Source organism: Bufo gargarizans, chromosome 4 (genome assembly GCF_014858855.1).
Source record: "Bufo gargarizans isolate SCDJY-AF-19 chromosome 4, ASM1485885v1, whole genome shotgun sequence".
In the NCBI taxonomy this organism is placed as follows: Eukaryota; Metazoa; Chordata; class Amphibia; order Anura; family Bufonidae; genus Bufo; species Bufo gargarizans.
This window is the reverse complement of record NC_058083.1, coordinates 324,049,933-324,073,657: the sequence shown is the minus strand read 5'-3', so window position 1 is coordinate 324,073,657 and position 23,725 is coordinate 324,049,933. Positions and strand designations below refer to the sequence as shown.

At 45.6% G+C, this 23,725-nt stretch overlaps 1 protein-coding gene across 1 annotated transcript in view; it reads left to right on the top strand.

Moving 5' to 3' along the window:
• Positions 1-23,725, top strand: part of MAP3K5 (mitogen-activated protein kinase kinase kinase 5) — a 185,903-nt gene that overhangs the window by 89,386 nt on the left and 72,792 nt on the right. Inside the window, exons 8-9 of the mRNA XM_044289658.1 lie at positions 13,659-13,771; positions 22,449-22,608. Of these exons, the coding sequence (XP_044145593.1) occupies positions 13,659-13,771; positions 22,449-22,608 (273 nt within the window). The remainder of the gene's footprint in view (positions 1-13,658; positions 13,772-22,448; positions 22,609-23,725) is intronic.

The window sequence follows — 23,725 nt, the reverse complement described above, 5'->3', positions numbered from 1 at the left end:
GTAATTCAAGTACATAATATGTAGGCCTACACTTGCTGACATCTGCATTGGAGTCTCCGTTCAGGGGCCTCTGTTGCAGATTCTGTCAAAAAGACCGGACAACAAAGCCTCCCATGCAGCATTTATTTATTTTTGTAAAAAGACAGGATCCCGAAGGAAACTGATCGGACTCCAACATAGTCAGCGGAGTCTGTTCAGCTTCCCTGTCAGTTAGGCTGGGTTCACATCATGTTTTTATCTTACATTTAACGTAAATAAAAATGTCTCAGACAGATGCTATACTGTGGCATCTGTCACCATAGAGTTCCATTGTAAAAAAAATAAAATAAAGTATGTTAGCCTATACTTTTTTTTTTTTTTTTGCTGGACTTTGCAGGATAAGGCTACTTTCACACCAGCAGCACGGACCTCCGGCAGGCTGTTCCGTCAGGTGAACAGCCTGTCAGATCGGTCCTGCCGCTAGTGAACGTGGTGTGCCCCCGGACTGCCGCTCCGTCCCCATTGACTATAATGGGGGCGGAGTTCCGGCAGCACACGGCGAGAGGCTGCCGGAATAAAACTACGACATGTCCGACATTTATTCCAGCAGCCTCTCGCCATACGCTGCCGCCAAAACTCTGCCCCGCCCCCATTATAGTCAATGGGGACGGAGCGGCAGTCCGGGGGCTCGCGTTCACTAGCGGCAGGACGGATCCGACAGGCCGTTCACCCGACGGAACAGCCTGCCGGAGGTCCGTGCCGCTAGTGTGAAAGTAGCCTTATCCTGCAAAGTCCAGCAAAAAAAAAAAGTATAGGCTAACATACTTTATTTTTTATTTTTTTGCAATGGAACTCTATGGTGACGGATGCCACAGCATAGCATCTGTCCGAGGCGCCCGTTAATGTTTACGATTTTTGTGTACAGTAAACGTATGACAAAAACCCACCCTTGCCCAATTCAACATTTCCGTTAATTTTGTTATGCTTATCTAACAGAGCAGAACAACTGAAATAAATAGTGGTGATGTGAACATAGCCTAAGAGGTGGCTATTAATGCAGGGAACCATTACTGGTCTGAATAACATCAGGCCATTATAGCCAAGTGATAAAGTAAAGTCCAATATGGCGAATCACTTTATCACTTGGCTATAATAGCCTGTCTGCATTCAATACACACTGGACTACATACATTACACACATGAATACATTACACGCTACTGCTGCTGCTACTGTCACTTTGTTCTACACATCCATCTTGATGTCCGGGCTGCAGTCTTCAGCTCCACTGCCATGTTTGCCTGGATCCTCAAGCAGAGCGCACCTCTCCCTTTACTATAGCAACCCCCTGGAGCTATCTCCACCTCATTACAGCTCCCGCCAACTTCCCCTGCTGCAGGGCAGTGTATAAGGCCGGCAGCCCGCCAAACCAACCAATAACAAAGCTCCTTTCTGTAAGGAGCTTTGTTATTGGTTGTTTCAGGCAGCATCGCTGCACTGCCTGCACCATTCACAGCGCGCCCTGCACTTATGAATGGTGAGGAAAAGTGTGCCGGCATACATACATAATTCCTCTGGGTAGCCATCTTATATGCTTCTGGCATATGTAAAAAAAAACTGTGAACTCTCATCTTCCCGAAGCCTGGGTCACCTATGATATAGATGGACTCTTTTTTATTACCACTACTCTTTGAGGCCGGCTATAAAAGGTCATAAAAGCTATACCAGGCCCAGCTCATCCTGTTCTTTAAGATAAGATCAGCTCGCTGTCAAGCCTGGCTGGAGCGTGACGTCATTAATTTCCAGGTCTGGTTTGAGGAGAGCTAATAGCCCTTAATTAGCTCTGGGCATAAAACCAGTCCACTTTCATATTTCATTTATGAATCAACTTATGCCCTTTCTGACACCAGATCCAGGCTCTATAGAGTATTGTGGTTAATTGGGTATCAAATATGACTAGAGGATGTGATTCCGTAGCTGACCTATGGGTGGTAGAAGAACTACAGGTCCCAGCATTACCGTGTGTGGTCTCATTCTGTAGGTAAATAAATAAGGATCGCAAATATGTATTCTGTATAAAAATATGCCGATGTATCAAGGAGATACGAGCTTAAGTATAATCCTCATTGTAGGAACTGAACTTTGATGGGGTCATAAAACACTTGGGGGCCAATCCCTAAGCTTCACAGTCACTCTGCTGCCATTGGCTGACAGGAGTAAGTCTCCTGCCCATGGGAGAGTTCATAAAAATCCATGCACAAGGACAGAGGAGAGAGACCCATGGAACATTACCAGACACTTAATTGACGGCATATCCCTGTATCAGAAGAACTTTGTGGGTCTCCCCTGATACATACTGAAAAGGGGTTTGCAAGGATTCAAAAAGGACATATGAACGACCATCTGAAACCCTCCAGAGAAACTAAGTATTCTTTCATCTTTTTCTCTTTCATTTGAACTGTCGTGATTATTTATATTGTTATTATTATTCTGTAGATTTATAGTCATTTTCATTAGACTTGTATGCACTGCTTTTTACCGCTTATTAAAGATTATAAAATCTAAATGGCCAAGTCTTCCATATTCTAAGCTGCTGAACAACGTACCTTGCCTTTGAAGAGACGTTACCAGGTAGTTAGTTAAATTGCATTTAGGAATTGTAGTTGGGGGTGATTGACTGCGGTTGGTCAGTAAGTGATATCCGGTTCATCCACTGATCTGTGTGATAGTGAATGACCCGGATAGTCGGCTCGTGGACCGGGAACCCACGTGGTGGCAGTTACCGAAGTGTAGTGGGGGGTGTTAGCCGAGTGGTAATACCCCGGTCACGTGAGGTCTCTGTGTGTGCGCAGACTCCGTCACAGACCACTACGTCACAGCTGTGGGATCCGGAGCGATCGGATCCATAGTTCGTGACATTTTCTGGTGGCAGCTTACGGGATTCTGTATGCTTAGAATATTAGTGCATGAAGTTATGTCCATAACTCTGTACTAAAGGATTGAAAAATTCTGGAAGACTAAGCACAGTGCATTAGTTTTGATAGAATAATAATTCACGACAGTACCCTCCCCTCTCTCTTGTTTTCTGTCCTATCTTTTATTTGGCAATAATGTCCGAATCCGTGAATTATGACGTCATGAGCGTGGCTGATATCACAGCTCTGTGTGAGCACAAAGGCATCCAAGTATATGGGAAAAATAAGACTGTCCTCATCCAGGAGTTATGTGCAAGGAGGAGTCTAGAGTCATCCCTGCAGGATTCAGAGAATGGAGGAGACTCTGGGGCCCCTGAGCCAGGTGACCCCTTCCAGAATGAGGATGATGAACTGGGAGGAGGACAGCCTGCTGGGGCTTGCAGTCCTCTAGCTGGACATAACTCATAATGACTGCGGTTGGTCTGTAAGTGATATCCGGTTCATCCACTGATCTGTGTGATAGTGAATGACCCGGATAGTCGGCTCGTGGACCGGGAACCCACGTGGTGGCAGTTACCGAAGTGTAGTGGGGGGTGTTAGCCGAGTGCTAATACCCCGGTCACGTGAGGTCTCTGTGTGTGCGCAGACTCCGTCACAGACCACTACGTCACAGCTGTGGGATCCGGAGCGATCGGATCCATAGTTCGTGACATTTTCTGTGTAAGGCATATTGGTATGCCTTAGAAGTGAGTAAAAGTGTCTGACACTTGTACAGGCGACTTTTGATTGTGTGGTATAAGTTGCACTTTATTGATTTAAAGAGGACCTTTCATGGTTTTGTATTAATGGAGATAAATACCTTTACTTGCAGGGTACTCCCCGCTGATGCTTTTATCCTGCCTGATTTTTTTAAATATCACTCCTGTGCGCCGCTCTGCCCCCCTGCAGTTTTCGCGCTCCGTATGCTAATACTGAGCATCGGTACAGGGAGGAGGTGGCGCCAGGGTTTCTCAATGGGCGTCTCCTTCTCCCCGGCTGTGACGCCAAAAAACGGATCCGCAAAAAATGTGGATGATGTCCGTGTGTATTCTGTATTTTGCGGAACGGAGCAGCTGGGCCCTGATAGAACAGTACTCCCCTTGTCCGTAATGCGGACAATAATAGGACATGTTCTATTTTGTTGCGGAACAGAAATACAGACATACGGAAACAGAATGCACACGGAGTAACTTCAGTTTTTTGGCGGACCCATTGAAATTTAATGGTTTTGTATACGGTATGCAAAAAAAAAAACGGAACGGACACTGAAAGAAAATACGTTTGTGTGCATGAGCCCTCAGGGTGGGCGGTTGGGAAGGGGTTAATAGTTATTCTTAACCTGAAACTTAAAGGGGTATTCCCATCACAGACAATGGGGGCATATCGCTAGGATATGCCCCCATTGTTTGATAGTGGTGGGTCCCAGAGAATGGAGCAGGGAGAGCGGTGCCTGGAGGACCCCAGGGTCCGGCGAACACCGAGCGCTCTCCCCATACAAGTCAGTGGGAGCGCACCGTACTTGCGCGGCCACCGCTTACATTTGTTTCTATGGGGCCAACGGAAATAGCCGAGCCAGCGCTCAGCTATTTTTGGCAGCCCCATAGAAATGAGTGGAGGGAGGCTGCACATGCGCAGTGCACCCTCCATAACCTTCCCAGCTCCGTTCTCAGTGTAGACAATACCCCCATTGTCTGTGATGGGACAACCCCTTTAATGAGTAAAAATACACAGCCTAATATACAAATGAACATAAGTTGTCCTTCAGAGGACTTTTATCACATATCCACAGGCAAATGTTTATTCACTTGGGACCCACTGATCACTAGAACTTGGATAGGTGATTCACTACATGTTCTTTAACCACTTCAGCCCCGCTAGGTGAAACCCCCTTCATGACCAGGCCACTTTTTACACTTCGGCACTACACTCCTTTCACCGTTTATCGCTCGGTCATGCAACTTACCACCCAAATGAATTTTACCTCCTTTTCTTCTCACTAATGGAGCTTTCATTTGGTGGTATTTTATTGCTGCTGACATTTTTACTTTTTTTGTTATTAATCAAAATGTAACGATTTTTTTGCAAAAAAAGAAATTTTTCACTTTCAGCTGTGAAATTTTGCAAAAAAAACGACATCCATATATAGATTTTTCGCTAAATTTATAGTTCTACATGTCTTTGATAAAAAAAAAATGTTTGGGCAAAAAAAAATGGTTTGGGTAAAAGTTATAGCATTTACAAACTATGGTACAAAAATGTGAATTTCCGCTTTTTGAAACGGCTCTGATTTTCTGAGCACCTGTCATGTTTCCTGAGGTTCTACAATGCCCAAACAGTAGAAAAACCCCACAAATGACCCCATTTCGGAAAGTAGACACCCTAAGGTATTCGCTGATGGGCATAGTGAGTTCATAGAACTTTTTATTTTTTGTCACAAGTTAGCGGAAAATGATGATGATTTTTTTATTTTTTATTTTTCTTACAAAGTCTCATATTCCACTAACTTGCGACAAAAAATAAAAAACTCTAGGAACTCACCATGCCCCTCACAGAATACCTTGGGGTGTCTTCTTTCCAAAATGGGGTCACTTGTGGGGTAGTTATACTGCCCTGGCAATTTAGGGGCCCAAATGTGTGAGAAGAACTTTGCAATCAAAATGTGTAAGAAATGACCGGTGAAATCCGAAAGGTGCACTTTGGAATATGCGCCCCTTTGCCCACCTTGGCAGCAAAAAAGTGTCACACATGTGGTATCGCCGTACTCAGGAGAAGTTGGGGAATGTGTTTTGGGGTGTCATTTTACATATACCCATGCTGGGTGAGAGAAATATCTTGGCAAAAGACAACTTTTCCCATTTTTTTATACAAAGTTGGCATTTGACCAAGATATTTTTCTCACCCAGCATGGGTATATGTAAAATGACACCCCAAAACACATTCCCCAACTTCTCCTGAGTACGGCGATACCAGATGTGTCACACTTTTTTGCTGCCAAGGTGGGCAAAGGGGCACATATTCCAAAGTGCACCTTTCGGATTTTGCAGGGCATTTTTTACACATTTTGATTGCAAAGTTCTTCTCACACATTTGGGCCCCTAAATTGCCAGGGCAGTATAACTACGCCACAAGTGACCCCATTTTGGAAAGAAGACACCCTAAGGTATTCCGTGAGGGGCATGGCGAGTTCCTAGAATTTTTTATTTTTTGTCACAAGTTAGCGGAAAATGATGATGTTTTTTTTTTTTTTTTTTCTTACAAAGTCTCATATTCCACTAACTTGCGACAAAAAATAAAAAATTCTAGGAACTCACCATGCCCCTCACAGAACACCTTGGGGTGTCTTCTTTCCAAAATGGGGTCACTTGTGGGGTAGTTATACTGCCCTGGCAATTTAGGGGCCCATATGTGTGAGAAGTACTTTGCAATCAAAATGTGTAAAAAATGGCCTGCAAAATCCGAAAGGTGCACTTTGGAATATGTGCCCCTTTGCCCACCTTGGCAGCAAAAAAGTGTGACACATCTGGTATCGCCGTACTCAGGAGAAGTTGGGGAATGTGTTTTGGGGTGCCATTTTACATATACCCATGCTGGGTGAGAGAAATATGTTGGCAAAAGACAACTTTTCCCATTTTTTTTATACAAAGTTGGCATTTGACCAAGATATTTATCTCACCCAGCATGGGTATATGTAAAATGACACCCCAAAACACATTCCCCAACTTCTTCTGAGTACGGCGATACCAGATGTGTCACACTTTTTTGCAGCCTAGATGCGCAAAGGGGCCCAAATTCCTTTTAGGAGGGCATTTTTAGACATTTGGATCCCAGACTTCTTCTCACGCTTTAGGGCCCCTAAAAAGCCAGGGCAGTATAAATACCCCACATGTGACCCCACTTTGGAAAGAAGACACCCCAAGGTATCCAATGAGGGGCCTGGCAAGTTCATAGAATTTTTTTTTTTTTCGCATAAGTTAGCGGAAATTGATTTTTTTTTTGTTTTTTCTCACAAAGTCTCACATTCCGCTAACTTAGGACAAAAATTTCAATCTTTCATGGACTCAATATGCCCCTCAGCAAATACCTTGGGGTGTCTTCTTTCCAAAATGGGGTCAGTTGTGGGGTGTTTGTACTGCCCTGGCATTTGAGGGTCTCCGCAATCATTACATGTATGGCCAGCATTAGGAGTTTCTGCTATTCTCCTTATATTGAGCATACAGGTAATGAGATTTTTTTTTTTCCGTTCAGCCTCTGGGCTGAAAGAAAAAAATGAACGGCACAGATTTCTTCATTCGCATCGATCAATGTGGATGAAAAAATCTCTGCCCAAAAAAAAAAATGGAGGGGAAAGGCGTCTGCCAGGACATAGGAGCTCCGCCCTACATCCATACCCACTTAGCTCGTATGCCCTGGCAAACCAGATTTCTCCATTCGCATCAATCGATGTGGATGAATAAATCATTGCCGGGATTTTTTTTTTTGTTGATAGATAGATATATATATATATATATATATATATATATATATATATATATATATATATATATATATATATATATATATATATATATATATATATATATATATATATATACACAAAGTGCTTGCCAAAGCATAGGAACGCCGCCTCCTCCTCAGCTCGTATGCCTCGGCAAACGTATCTGTCACTGCAGAGGAGAAAATCCCGTCTTGCAGCGCCGCATACACCGACTTGCGTGTAATCTGACAGCAGCGCAATGCTTCTGTCAGAATGCACATCGGTGCTGCAGCTAGTAGATCGGTTGGTCCACCTGGAAGGTAAAAAGACAAAAAAAAAAAAAAAAAAAAAAGAAAAAACCAGGCCACAACGCAATAATTTTATTAACTTTGGAACAGAACATGTAACTTTAACTTTTGGAACTAAACATTAACCTGTTTGCTTACCTGTTTTTTTTTTTTTTGTTTTTTTACCTTTATAGAACAAACCTCTCCTTCCCCATGGGTCAATGTGCAAAGCGCAAATCGCCCAAAGATGTGGCGAAGTGCGTTATGCACTTTGTCCCATGTGAAAGGAGACGTTTGCAGCAGCTGTGAGTGAATGGGCCCTAATAGCCCTGTGTGCCTATCCTGGTGAGATGTGATCCCTATGCTAGGTGTACCTGTGTGTGGTACTTTCGGAAACACTCCCCTAAGCATAGGGCAGGGTGGTCGGGACAGTCAGGACAGAAATAGCGGGTGCCACTCCTTATTCCACTCCTGCTACAGACACGACATTTTTTTCGGGGTGGCGGTCGGTTTGAGGTACCAGCAACGACACTGGGGAAGTGTTCCTCGTGTAGACGGCTAACTACACTGGTGGATGGGGCCACGGAACCTCCTGGATACAGGAGGTTCGCGATGATCTCTTCCTGAAATTTGAGGAAGGATCCAGTTCTCCCAGCCTTACTGTAGAGAACAAAACTATTGTACAGAGCCAATTGAATTAAATATACAGACACCTTCTTATACCAGCGTCTAGTGCGTCGGGAAACTAAATACGGAGCCAACATCTGGTCATTGAAGTCGACCCCTCCCATGTGGAGGTTATAGTCGTGGACTGAGAGGGGCTTTTCAATGACACGGGTTGCTCGCTCAATTTGTATTGTCGTGTCTGCGTGAATGGAGGAGAGCATGTAAACGTCACGCTTGTCTCTCCATTTCACCGCGAGCAGTTCTTCGTTACACAGTGCGGCCCTCTGCCCACTTGCAAGACGGGTGCTAACGAGCCGTTGGGGGAAGCCCGCACGACTAGTTCGCGCAGTACCACAGGCGCCAATCCGTTCTAGAAACAAATGCCTAAAGAGGGCCACACTTGTGTAGAAATTGTCCACATAAAGATGGTACCCCTTGCCGAATAAGGGTGACACCAAGTCCCAAACTGTCTTCCCACTGCTCCCCAGGTAGTCAGGGCAACCGACCGGCTCCAGGGTCTGATCTTTTCCCTCATAGACCCGAAATTTGTGGGTATAGCCTGTGGCCCTTTCACAGAGCTTATACAATTTGACCCCATACCGGGCGCGCTTGCTTGGGATGTATTGTTTGAAGCCAAGGCGCCCGGTAAAATGTATTAGGGACTCGTCTATGCAGATGTTTTGCTCAGGGGTATACAAATCTGCAAATTTCTGGTTGAAATGGTCTATGAGGGGCCGAATTTTGTGGAGCCGGTCAAAAGCAGGGTGGCCCCTGGGACGGGAGGCGGTGTTGTCGCTAAAGTGCAGGAAACGCAGGATGACCTCAAATCGTGTCCTGGACATAGCAGCAGAGAACATGGGCATGTGATGAATCGGGTTCGTGGACCAATATGACCTCAATTCATGCTTTTTTGTCAGGCCCATGTTGAGGAGGAGGCCCAGAAAAGTTTTAAATTCGGAAACTTGGACTGGTTTCCACTGGAAAGGCTGGGCATAAAAGCTTTCCGGGTTAGCGGTGATAAATTGTGTGGCATACCTGTTTGTCTCTGCCACGACTAAGTCTAAAAGCTCCGCAGTCAAGAACAGCTCAAAAAATCCCAGGGCCGAATCGATCTGAGCTGTCTCAACCCGAACTCCAGACTGGGCGGTGAAAGGGAAAACTACGGGTGCGGCTGAAGTTGGGGACTGCCAATCAGGGTTTGCCAGCACCTCTGGGATTCTAGGGGCTCTACGGGCACGTCTTTGCGGTGGCTGCGACGGGGTCACTACTGCACGTGCCACCGTACCAGCTTCAACTGCCCTTCTGGTGCTCGCTACTTCACCAGGTTGTACGGCAGTGCTGGTACTAGGTCCAGGAAGGGCTGGGCTGCTGGTGTATGCCTCACCACGTAATCCGACAGCACCAGCCCCACTCTGCTGCTCTTGAAGCGGATCCTGCGCAACCTGCGGTCTAGCGACACAGGGCCGGGTACGCCTGGTGCTATCAGGGACCTCAGCCTCCTCGTCCGAACTTTGGGTCAGAGAGCCACTGCTTTCTACAGGTTCGTATTCTGACCCGCTGGATTCATCAGATGAGGGTTCCCACTCCTCATCCGACTGGGTCAGAAGCCTGTAGGCCTCTTCAGAAGAATACCCCCTGTTAGACATGTGGGCAACTAAATTTCGGGGTATTCCCTGAGACTACCCAAGAAAAAAAAAGCAAGCCTGTCTTACAAATGGGAGGCTAGCGAAGTACCGTAGGCTGCTGCGGTTGATAAAAAATATCAAAACTGATTTTTTTTATCGCCGCAGTGCGTGTAAAGTGAATGTGCAGCGATCAAAAAAAATAATTTTTTTTTGTCACTGCGGTGGGGCGGGCGTGGGTGTACGCACGTGTGGGCGACCCATCAGGCCTGATCAGGCAAACACTGCGTTTTGGGTGGAGGGCGAACTAAAGTGACACTAGTACAATTATAGATCTGACCGTGATCAGTTTTGATCACTTCCAGATACTATAAAAGTACAAATGCTGATTAGCGATACGCTAATCAGCGAATAACGGACTGCGGTGCGGTGGGCTGGGCGCTAACTGATCGCCAACTACCTAACCAAGGACCTAAACTATACCTAAAACCTAACGGTCAATAACAGTGAAAAAAAAAAGTGACAGTTTGCACTGATCACTTTTTTCCTTTCACTAGTGATTGACAGGGGGGGATAAAAGGGGTGATCAAAGGGTTAATTGGGGTGATCTGGGGGCTAAATGTGGTGTGGTGGGTACTCACAGTAATGATGTGCTCCTCTGCTCCTCTGCTGGAACCAACCGACCAAAAGAAGGAGCAGAGGAGCACAGCAGCCATATAACCCCATCATATTTACTAATATGTGGGGTTATATGGCTGCTGATTGGTCTTTTTAAAAATCAGCAGCCTGCCAGCCAATGATCGTGGCCGGCAGGCTGCTGACGAAATACTCTTCTGCGAAATGCCGGCCCGCGATGCGCATGCCGCGATGCGCATCGCGTCTCGCGAGAGGACGCGCCGATGCGTCCAGGAGGAACTAATCAACCACCTCCCGGACGCATCGGTGCGTACAGCGGTCGGGAGGTGGTTAACCATCTCCCGACCGCCTAACGCAGGGATGCGTCCTGCGGGCGGTCGGTCTGTTCCTCCTTGACGCACCGGCACATCATCTCGCGAGACGTGAGATTTCCTGTGAACGCGCGCTCACAGGAGCGGAAGGTAAACTAGTTTATCTACAGCCTGCCGGCGGCGATCATTTGCTGGCAGGCTGTAGATGCGATTTTTTTTTTTTTTTTTTTTACCCTTGAAAGGTATATTAGACGCTGTTTTGTCATTGATCACCCCCCTGTAATGCTCCATTCAGACGTCCGTATGTGTTTTGCGGATCCGCAAAACACGGACACTGCGGATCCGCAAAACACGGACACTGCGGATCTGCAAAACGCGGACGCCGGCAATGTGCTTTCCGCATTTTGCGGATTTGCACATTGCCAGAACTATATAGAAAATGCCTTTTCTTGTCCGCAATTGCAGACAAGAATAGGACATGTTCTATATGCTCTACAAAAAACGCAGTGTTCGCCCGATCAGGCCTGATCTTGTGCACACACTTGCATTCAGTCCGCCCCACCGCAGTGACAGAATATTTTTTTTTTTTCTGATCACTGCAAAAACACTGTAAAATCGCTGCGGCGCTATAAAGATCACTTTTGAGGGGCATGGCAAGTTCATATAAGATATAATTTTTTTTTTTTGCACAAGATAGCAGAATTTTTTTTTTTTGTTTTTTTCTTACAAAGTCTCATATTCCACTAACTTGTGACAAAAAATAAAATCTCACATGAACTCACCATACCCCTCACGGAATCCAAATGCGTAAACATTTTTAGACCTTTATATTCCAGACTTCTTTTCACGCTTTAGGTCCCCTAAAATGCCAGGGCAGTATAAATACCCCACAAGTGACCCCATTTTGGAAAGAAGACACCCCGAGGTATTTCGTGAGGGGCATGGCGAGTTCATGTAAAATTAAATTTTTTGTCACAAGTTAGTGGAATATGAGACTTTTGTAAGAGAAAAAAAAAAACATTATTCTAGGAACTCACCATGCCCCTCACGGAATACCTTGGGGTGTCTTCTTTCCAAAATGGGGTCACTTGTGGGGTATTTATACTGCCCTGGCATTTTAGGGGCCCTAAAGCGTGAGAAGAAGTCTGGAATCCAAATGCCTAAAAATGCCCTCCTAAAAGGTATTCATTGGAATTTGGGCCCCTTTGCGCATCTTGGCAGCAAAAAAGTGTCACACATGTGGTATCGCCGTACTCGGGAGAACTAGGGCAATGTGTTTTGGGGTGTATTTATACATATATACAAAACGTTATCAAATCAAATCCTAATTCCATTACTAAGAACCCACATTCAGCTGTATACCACTATCAGAATGACAACAGATCCATCATTGCCTACCTTTTGTAAAGAACTAGATTTGTATGTGTTAGTTGCATGCTTTTTATACCCTGGACGGATCTCTATTAAGCCTCATTCACAAGGTCAGTGTTTTCCTATCAGTGATTGTGAGCTTAAACCAAGATTGAAGCCTCCACAGACATAGGCCTCATGCACACTGCCGTGGCCGTATTGCAGCCCGCAAACAGCTCTCCTCACTATGGATGCGGACCCATTAACTTGAATGGGTCTGCAATCCGGAGCTGCGGTGCGGAGCGGAGGCACAGAAGCACTGCGGAGTGCTACCGTGGTGTTTCTGTCCGGTGCGGATGTATCACAGACCCATTCAAGTTGAATGGGTCTCGATCCGTCCCGGCCGTTCCCCGTGCATTGGGGACCACAAATTGCTGTCCCCATTGCACGGAACTGCCGCACAACAGCCGTGTGCATGAGGCCATAAGGCCACCTGGTTTTGGCTCAAAAAATCACTGACCGAACCCCAGCTGTGTGAATGAGGCTTTAGGTGAGTCAAAATGGAGAAGGATCTGGGTGTAATTGAAGAATATAGCACTTGGTGTCAGTCTGCTGCTGTAAAGTTCAAAAGGCTATTGTCTTATAATTAGAAAAGACTTCACTTGTAAAGAAGAAAATATTATTTCCCCTTTTACAATGTACCATTGCACTGTTTTGGGCACCAGTCCATAAAAAAACAAAAAAAGAATCAGAGAACAAGAGATTCAAATTATATACATAAAGAAGATCAGTAGTCAAACTAAATGCGTTTACCCTAGAGAAGAGAAGGCTGATATGACCTGCTTATATAAATCTGGAAATGGACCCTATAGTAACCGATGTGAAAGCGGTCACTGCTTGCTTATAATAAGGCAAAGCGCTATTTATTTAAGTTGAAAGCATTACCGTACTTTGTAATCCGAACATTCAAGGATTTGATATTACTTGAGAAACATATTATATGGGTTACCACAAATATCCATCAGTAGTGGTCAGGAAGGAGTTGCTCTGTGCCATTCAGGGGTGGTTTGTGCCTTCCTCTGGCTTATCTGTGGTTTTCAAGTATAAAATGTTTAAACACTTTTTTTTTTTTTTCTTTTTGTCCATGTAACACAAACTCACCTTCAGGTCAGCCCACGTTGAGATTACTTGCAGAGATTGATATTATGATAGAAAGTAGCTTAACATCCAAGGAGTAAGGACTGTCAGGAAATGTACATGTACTGAGCCAAATGAGGCAGCTACGCGGTGAATGTGGGAATATTATGGAACCGCAGGAAATTCGGGGTGTGAACACCCATCCTATGTTTATTAATCTGTCTCAATGTGTTTGCTTTTCTAGGTACAGGAGAGCATTTGAGTCTGAGCCAACCCTTCACTCTGGAATTAATTATGCAGTGCTCCTTTTGGCGGCTGGGCATAACTTTGATTCTTCATTTGAACTTCGTAAAATCGGTAATTTTACTAATTGGTCATTTTCTTATCCACACTTTTTGTGGCTCAGTACAGAGACCTACACTGAGCAATATCTGTGACACGTTGCATGGTTCATGATGCATTTCTCTGCTGCTGTAGACGGTCATAAAACAGGCAGTGTATGCCAGCTCGGACTGTGTTCCTGTGTACGGTAAATTGAAAGGCTAGAGCAGGCATGGCCAACCTGTGGCTCTCCAGCTGTTGTAAAACCACAATTCACACCATGCCCTGCTGTAGGCAGTCTAAGCATGCTCAGAGTTGTAGTTTTGCAACAGCTGGAGAGCCTCAGGTTGGCCATGCCTGGGCAAGAATTTTGCATGCTGAGCGAGAGCGGGACAGTCTTAAGCCAGGTTCTTTGCATTGCCCATCAGTTTTACGCTACATGCACATGACCATATGTGTTTTGCGGTCCAAAAATTGCAGATCTGCAAGAAAAACGGATGACGTTCTGTATGGGATCCTTTTTTTTTTTTTTTTTTTTTCCGGATCCATTGTAATAATGCCTATCCTTTTTTGCGGGGCAACGGAACGGACATACTGATGCGGACAGCACACAGTGTTGAAATGAATGGGTCCGCGTCCTACCCGCAAAAAAACAGAAACGGAAACAAACAACGTTCGTGTGCATGTAGCCTTATACTGCAGAACCAGACCAAAAGAAACCGGTGGGCAAGAAGTATTTCTAGGAAATGTTCACACTGATTTTAAGGAGAGTTACTATTTAAGGTACCATGAGTGAGAAACTAAAATCAAATTGTTGAAGTTGTTTACTTTTACCATATACCGTGATTTACCAAGTAATAATATTTTGAATTTGCAAGGTCTTGTCTGGGCAATCTTAACTTAAAGGGGTTTCCATCTTAAGGGTTTCCAGCTTAGGGGATTCCAGCTTTTTTTTTTTTTTACTCGTTTTATTGAGAATAACAAATGAAAATTGGTACAGTACATATTTGGCCATATCACATTACACATATACGTATACACATATTTGTCAGTGAGATCCTCCGATACACATTTGATGAGAACAAATCTCTAAATACAGTTCATGACGGCATCAGAAACAAGAGATATACAATAGCCATCCACCAAAAATGAGATCCAGTCTTTTCCCACCCCCGTTCCCTCACACACATAATGAAGAACTAAGGTGTATATTACAATGCATTTCACGCCGACAGCATATGGGAGGGCAATGCAGTAACCGGCGAAGAACACCAGGAGCCCCAAATCTTATCAAATTTCTGGGGGCATTTTCTATTACCATACATTATTTTCTCAAACGGCAATATCTGATTTACCAGTGCCTTCCATTGGCTTACGGTCGGCGGTCTGTCCGCCATCCAACGCAAAGCTATGGCCTTCCTGGCAAAGAACAGGGACTCCCGTAAGAAGATGCAGACATACAAGGGGTGTGCATCACCATCCACTACTCCCAAAAGACAGAGCTTGGGGCAGCATGGAATCACCTCTGCAACTAGTGTAGATATAATATCCACCACCTTCTTCCAGAATGCTTGTACGTAGCGACAGTCCCAGATAAGATGCCAAAAATCCGCATTAATTTGGGCGCATCTGTGGCATCTCGTGTGGTCTAGTCTACCCATCTTGTGTAACCTGGTAGGAGTCAAATAGCTCCTATGGAGAATGAACAATTGGATAAGTCTATTGTTGAGGGCAGGCGACACAGTAGATGGCGCACTCATGGCTACAGCCCATTCCTCATCAGTCATCTGCGTCACCCTCTCCTTCCACCTAGTCTCCGCCAGCAAGGGTTTGGATCTCACTTTAAGATCAAGGAGGTGTGTGTATAGGTTCGAGACCAACCCCCCAGGACCCTGTGTCTTGAAAATGCCTATTAGTGGGTATTTGGAAATGCTTCTTGTACTACCACGAAACTGGGCCTGAACAGCATGTCGTAACTGCAGAAACCTGTAGAAGTGAAGCCGCATAACTCCAAACTTCTCCTGTAGCTGAGAAAAGGAGTATAAAACACCCTTCTCATACAAATCCCTCAGCGTAAGTACACCATAGTTCCCCCAAATACTTCTCCCTCCACAGTGCTGTAGGTGTGGGAACATGGGGTTATTCCATAACACTATCTCGTCTGGAAGGTCTCGGTATTGCTGGAGCTTCGCAGCCCCCCAAACCTGGTGAGCTAACCTATGTATGGGCAACAGTCGACCCTCTATTACCTGTGGGTTCTCCAAGATCGGCCACAAGGTAGACAGACCCAAATGACACTTCAGGTAGTATTCAGAATTTGGCAAAGGAGTCTGCGAAACCCAAGTGGTCAAGAATCTAAGCTGTCCTGCCAAAAAATAAAGAAAGAAATCCGGCAGAGCCGCACCTCCTTGTTGCCACCCCCTCTGCAAGGTATCAAGGGCTAGCTTCCTTCTCTCCTTCCCCCAAACAAACTTCGTTATAACAGAATGTAACTTCATGAAGAAGCTCTTTGGAACTGGGGTGCAGGCATGTCCTAGGAGATATAACGCCTTGGGTAAGAGAATCATCTTGACAAGATTCACTCTGCCCATTATAGATAAAGGCAACATGCTCCAGGACCTGAATTTGTCTACAGCATAAGACTCAATAGGGACAATATTAAGTTGGTGTGACATCGCTGTTTCCCTGGTGATAATGACTCCCAGGTACTTAAAATGCTCCACCACCATAAGATTGTGATGTACAGGGGGCCAACCCGGGGACCATAAGGGCATTAGAGCCGATTTGGACCAATTAATGCGCAGGCCAGAAAAATCCCCAAATCTATTGATCAGGTCAATCGCCCGTGGCAAGGACACATCCACTGAATCCATAAACAGAATAAGATCATCCGCGTACAGCCCCAGTCTATCCTCCCTGCCTCCCATTGACACCCCTTTAAAAATGTTATCCTGACGTATTCTAATGGCCAAATGTTCGATAGCTACTGCAAAGAGCAACGGGGATAGGGGGCATCCCTGCCGGGTACCCCTGTGCAAAGGAAAAGTAGATGACAGGGAGCCATTGACCATAATGTTTGCAGTAGGTCGGTGATATAGCACCCTCATCCATTTAACAAAGGTGGGTCCAAAGCCAAAACATTCCAGGGCATTCAATAGAAACTCCCACTCAATTGAATCGAATGCCTTGGCCGTGTCTAGAGAAGCCAAGGCCCACTGTCTGCCTTCCAGGCATCCCACCTGCGCCACCACCTGGGCACGTCTGATGTTGCTTGATGTAGAACGACCCGGTATAAATCCAGATTGATCCTCATGAACAATTGAGGCAATCACCTTGTTTAACCTATTTGCAAATATCTTAGTCAAAATTTTATAATCTAGATTCAGCAATGATATCGGGCGATAAGACCCGCACTCTAGGGGATTTTTATCTGGCTTTAGGAGGACCACAATAGAAGCGTCGTATAACGTGCTTGGTAATTGGCCCCTTCCCAGGGAAGCTACATACATCTTGCGCAATTGAGGCCCCAAGATGTCTTCATACTTGGCATATACCTCCAGGGGGATGCCGTCCGGGCCTGGTGACTTTCCCAAATTCAAGCCTTTAATTGCAGCAGAAACCTCCTCTAAAGTAATCTCTTCGTCAAGTAGCCCCCTATCCAAGGGGGATAATTGAGGATGAGTCACCTCGCCTAGGTATGATCGTATATCCGACAAAGTGTACTGGTATCTCGATTCATACAGATCGCTGTAAAATTCCCTGAATCTGGTTAATATACCCTCCGGATCCTCCGCCACATTCCCACCCTCCGTCTGAATGCGAATGATCGGAGGAGCCATAGTGTTACGTCTAACTACCTGTGCTAGGAGCTTCCCCGTCTTACTACCCTGCTCAAAGGCTTGTTGCTTAATAAAGAAAAGCCTGCGGTCACTCTTCTCTTGTAGATACATCATATACTTCCTACCTTTCTGCATCCAGTCCAGTCTATTCGCCTCAGAGGGATCAGATATGTATGCAGACTCAGCTTCCTTGCATAGCGCACCCAGCTCCTCCTCCTTAAGTCTCCCAGTCTTCTTGATATATGAAATGGATGACTTGATACACCCCCTCAAGAAGGCTTTCAGGGTATCCCATAATATAAGGGCATCGCTATCCCCCTCTGAGTTAAGATCCAAGAACACCCTCAACTGGTCAGGTATACGGTCATTTATGCCCATCAGGGACAACCAAAACGGGTGTATGCGAAGACTGTGGCGACGGGGCTCCCCAGCTGAAGAGGACAATGTCCCCACAATGGGCGCATGATCAGACGGTCCCTGAGGCACATATCTGACATCTGAAATAGCGAGGCAAGCTTGCGCATCACAGAGCATGTAATCTATGCGGGACAGCGCCCCCCTGGATGGCGTAAAACAGGAAAACTCTCTAGCAGACGGGTTCCTCTCCCTCCACACATCCAGCCACCCCAATTCTGATATGAAGCGTTTAAGTCTTGAGTCACCCACCCGTACCCCTTCTACATGAGGGCTATTCCGGAACCTATCTAGTGTCTCATCACCCACCAGGTTAAGATCCCCCATACATAGCACCCCGGCTGATGGGAATTGAGCTGCAAAACCTGCCGCAGCTTGCAGAACAGTGAGACCTGCGGGGGGAGGTATATAAACACCAAGCACGACATAGGGCACCCCGTTCAAATGCGCAAACACAAAAACATACCGGCCTTCAGGATCTATCACTTCCCTGTGTACCTCCCACCTAACCGACCGGTGGACCAGTAAGGACACCCCCCTGGAGTACGACGTGCCAAATGCGCTTCTAGCCCATTGCACCCATGGTTTCTTCAACCTACCCTCCGTTTCCGCTGTGACATGGGTCCCCTGGAAGCACAGTATATGCGGAGAAAATGTACGAACATGTGCAAATACCGCCATACGCTTTCTAGGGCCACCCAGACCACGCACATTCCAGGACATACATGTCACAGATGCCATTTGTTCTGAATAGAGATCAATAAGTAGAATGTACCAGGAATCGCATGATCATATGCAATAAACCCAGCATAGCAGTGTATATCGTAGTAATACATAGAGCACCAACTGACATAAAAACAGTTAAACCGTAACACAAACATCAAATCCCAGCGAACCGGGCAGTAAACAATTCTAAAGCATAGAACATTTGTGACCATGATAGTGGGGGACCCACACAGTGTAGAGATGGTATATACAAGTGCAGGTAAAACAGCAAGCTCCCAATATCAATTACAAGCATGGCAATACATTATCACAGTGCAGACTTAACCTAAGACCCATGTTAGACATACCCACGAGTCTCACACCCTCGTCGGCCGTCCTATATAATGCTTATGAGGTAGTTCAATGGAGTCCCCACCGCTCAAAGTGGGGGGAAAACGGATGGAGATCCAGTCCTAGACGGAATCGGATAAAACAAATACCACCTTATCTTTGAGGCGCATTCCGGGGCCTCACTAGGAGCCAGTCCTCGGCCTCCCTAGGGTTATTAAAGAAATGAGATTTCCCGCCATCCAGGACCCTCAAACGGGCCGGGTAGGCCATGGAATATTGCAGATCCAGGTCCCTCAGACGTTTCTTTATCGAGGTAAATGTAGCCCTTTTCTTTTGTAGCTCTGCTGAGAAGTCTGGATACAAGGATATGTTGGCAGATCCAAAGGTGATGGTTTGTTTGATTCTCGCTTTGGAGAGGATGAGATCACGATCCCGCCAGTTAAGCATGCGGGCGAGGAGCGGTCTTGCAGGAGCCCCAGGTGGAGGCATCCGGGCAGGGACCCGGTGGGCTCTCTCCACCGCAAAAGCCGTCGAGAATGATGCGTCCGGGAACGTCGCCTTGATCCATCCTTCTATAAACGTGGCAGGGTCGGATCCCTCAGACCGCTCAGGCATACCCAGAATACGTATGTTATTTCTTCTGGAGCGGTTCTCCAGGTCGTCGCATTTCTGACGCCACATTTCGACCGCTCCTTCCACAGCAGACATCCTAGCCGCCAAGGGTCTGGTAGTATCTTCCAGCTCAGACACCCGTTCCTCAGTGAGCCGAACCCGCTCTCTCAATTGCTGGACGTCATGGCGCAAGAGGCCCAGGTCCACTCTGACCTCCTCTATCTTGCCCGTAAGTGACGACTGACAGCCCATAATAGCCGCCATCAGCTGGCTGTGAGAGGATTGCAGGGTGATCTCAGGTTCTTCCTCTGACTCTGCCGCCGGGGCTTGTCCAGCTTGCCCCCTGGTTAGCGGTGCGCGAGGAGAGGAGGTGGCGGCGGCGCCATGTTGTGATTCTTGGCGGGCAAATTCTTTCAAGCGGTCCGCCGCTTGTTGTGCTTTGCTGGGACCCATGGCCAGGTTCTGCTGTCTCCGGGTACTCCACAGCTCAGGCTAAACTGAAAATCGCCGTATTGCCAGCTCAGGATGGTTCAGGATGGAGTTACGGAGCCGGAGCCGCTCTCAGACACGTCCGGCCATGTCGACAGTTGGCCACGCCCCCGGATTCCAGCTTTTTAGTGCTTTTTTTGTACCTGCTGCCTGCAGCTTGGTTCTGGCTCCTTCAGTCCACCACAGCTCGTAAACTTCCAGAATGGACGGGGGTCACATGTTCCCCTTCAGCCAAACGTGATGTGTCCCCCAAGTGGTACGTCACTAGTCATCCTGAAAGTTTACAAGCAGGGAACAAAGTGTACCAAATGCAGAAGGTGTCGGAAATTAGCAGCGGGGAGGAGGTGAATAAGCCTTCTTCCACAGGTCTGACGGGGGGTGGCGGTGGGAATAAAAAAGCTATAAAAAGGTGGACCCCTTAATAAGATTGTACAGATTATTTAAATTTTTATAGATTTTATTTTTTTAAAGGGATTCTGTCACCTGGATTTTAATGACAGAGCTTTTAAACATCATCCCATCAGTCTGCTCGTTTTGTATTAAAATATACTAGTATTACTACCCTAAGTGTTGTCCTCTGTCTAGAAAATCACTTTTATTAATATGGTAATTACCTGAGTAAGGAGCCCAAGGGGCTGTCCCTCCGGCCGTTGGAGCCCAGCACCGCCCCACTGCTAACTTATTCACTCCTCATTGCCGGCTGGAGCATGTGCAGTGCGTCCTGTGAGGCGGATTCCAGGCGCTGATGTGTATCCACGGCGCATGTGCATGCTTATGGCTCAGCGAACTCATTCCGTGGATACACATCAGCGCCTGGAATCCGCCTCACAGGACGCACTGCACATGCTCCAGCCGGCAATGAGGAGTGAATAAGTTAGCAGTGGGGCGGTGCTGGGCTCCAACGGCCGGAGGGACAGCCCCTTGGGCTCCTTACTCAGGTAATTACCATATTAATAAAAGTGATTTTCTAGACAGAGGACAACACTTAGGGTAGTAATACTAGTATATTTTAATACAAAACGAGCAGACTGATGGGATGATGTTTAAAAGCTCTGTCATTAAAATCCAGGTGACAGAATCCCTTTAAGGTTAAAGATAGGTCAACTTGCAGAATGAATAACTTTTTAGGCATGTGATGTTTTACTTATTTTTCCTGACTGACATCTTTCTCCCCTGCTGTGTGTCTCTGAGTAGAGTTTACATGGTATAAATGTGGTCACGTTTTGTTGGCTTGAGAATGATTATGAGACGGAAATGGGTTATTGGCAGTACTAGCAGCAAGCTGTGCCAGGCAAGAATTGCAAAAGTATTTACTACTGTGAGCTGACCATAGCAGTACAAGACAGATGTCTTAGGCTCTATCCACCCCTCCATGTAACCTTTCAGGTGGTGATATATACTGTACAGACAAAATAATGTGTCATTTTGGAATCCATCTAGCAGCTTTATATCTGGAGACTTCTAAAGGATCCATTAAAGCAGTGTTTCCTAAAGTGCAGTTGTGGAAGAGGTTTTGACAAAGTTATCATCTGTTGCACATTCCTTTCTCTGGTTTAAATACCAATTCTAATTGAACCAGGAAATTTATTGGGCGATTCATGGCTCAAATACCTGTTTGCCGTTAAGCTCCTTGTTAGAGAACAGCAAGTTGTGCAAAAAGTACTGAAACATTGAACAGTTGGACAACAGTTTAGAGAAGGTCACATTAAGCTCACCTGTAAAAGTTAGAGTGCATTTTAAGTTCATCCTGAAATTTCACCCACAAGCCAAATATCCAACTTTTTGTCAGTAGTATGTATGTATGTGTGTGTGTGTGTGTGTGTGTGTGTGTGTATATATATATGTATGTGTGTGTGTGTGTGTGTGTGTGTGTGTGTGTGTGTGTATATATATATATATATATATATATATATATAATTTTTTATTTTTCTCAATGGAAATGGAGAACAAATCTAATATGCATTTATATTATATATGACTACTGTAACATATTGGTGTAATACATGTTTTGAATGTATACATTTTAGTATTGTAATGTTTCATCTTTATCATGAAACTTTCAGCTCTACTGATCATCCTATTGCATTGATCTTTGCAAATTACAATGGGAGAAACCTATAGAGTAAATAGACATGAATAGCAGGACTATTTTATTTATTTTTTATTTACTAGAAAAGTGTCAAATGTAATCTGTATGGTATTTATTTTCACTGCTTATTCTTTACCAGTTGATTTACATACAGCCCATTCCTATAGTTGCTTGCCAATTAATTTAAAAAGTAATATTATTTATCTTCTTACAGGAGTTAAAATTAGCAGTTTGCTGGGTAAAAAGGGAAGCATGGAGAAACTTCAGAGCTATTGGGATGTTGGATACTATATGGGAGCTAGTGTATTAGCAAATGACCACACAAAAGTAATCCAGGCAGCAGAAAAACTATTTAAGATGAAGGCACCAGCTTGGTGAGTTTCAGTTTTTGTATTTTTATCATAACCAGTTTCACATTACCATACAACTTGTATGTTGGAGCTGTCCCTTTGTATGCCTTAATAACCAATAGGCAATTCATGTGCCTGCAGTATGGCACAACCATCAGGAACAATATTCTCACGCAGAAGCAATGCTTTTAGTGCTGTGGTTTTTTTGTGCAAGCTAGGAGCTTTGTATTAATTTTAGAAAAGTGATACCCAACTCTCCCAGTATAGGTTAGGTGGCACCACAATTTCTGTTTTGATAGGTATGCTAATCATCAAACTTTAAAGGGGTTGTTTATCCTACGGGACATTTTCAGCAGACCACCTAGCATGGCTGGACCCGTGGGGGCAATTATACTTACCTGATCCCCACTGCTGGGTTCGGGCTCTATTGTTCCCCTTAGGGCCCCACAGATCTCTTGTCTCTCCATGTCAACATCCGGTTTGATGCTGGTCATGTGGCCACTGCAAACAATTACTGGCAGCAGTGGTGACGTGTCTCCCATGTGTCATGTAACCCAGTTACACATACTCAGGATAAGGTCATCAATATCAGATTGGTGGGGGTCCGACACCTGGCACCCTCGCTGATTAGCTCTTTGACGATAAGGCCGTGCTCCAGGCGAGAGCTTTACCCGCTCGCTGTCGACATCGCGGTGTTTAGCATGTGTAATTACAAGCTGTCCCATTCACTTAAATAGAACGGCTCCTTCCTATCAAGTGTATAGGAAGGAGTCATCCCATAGATGAGAACGGAACGGCTTCTTGTAATTACACCTGCTCACCGCCGCGATGTCGACCGCGAGCGGGTAAACAATGAATGAACGGCAGCTCTCGCCTGGAGCACGACCTTCTCTTCAAATAAAATAGCTGATCAGCTGGGGTGCCGAAAGTTGGACCCCCATCGATCTGATATTGATTAATCCCCTTTAAGGCTGAGTTCACACGGGCGAGATTTCCGCGCGGGTGCAATGCGGGAGGTGAACGCATTGCACCCGCACTGAATCCGGCACCATTCATTTCAATGGGGCTGTGTACATGAGCGTTTTTTTTTTTTCACACATCACTTCTGCACTGCTTAAAAATCGCAGCATGCTCTATATTC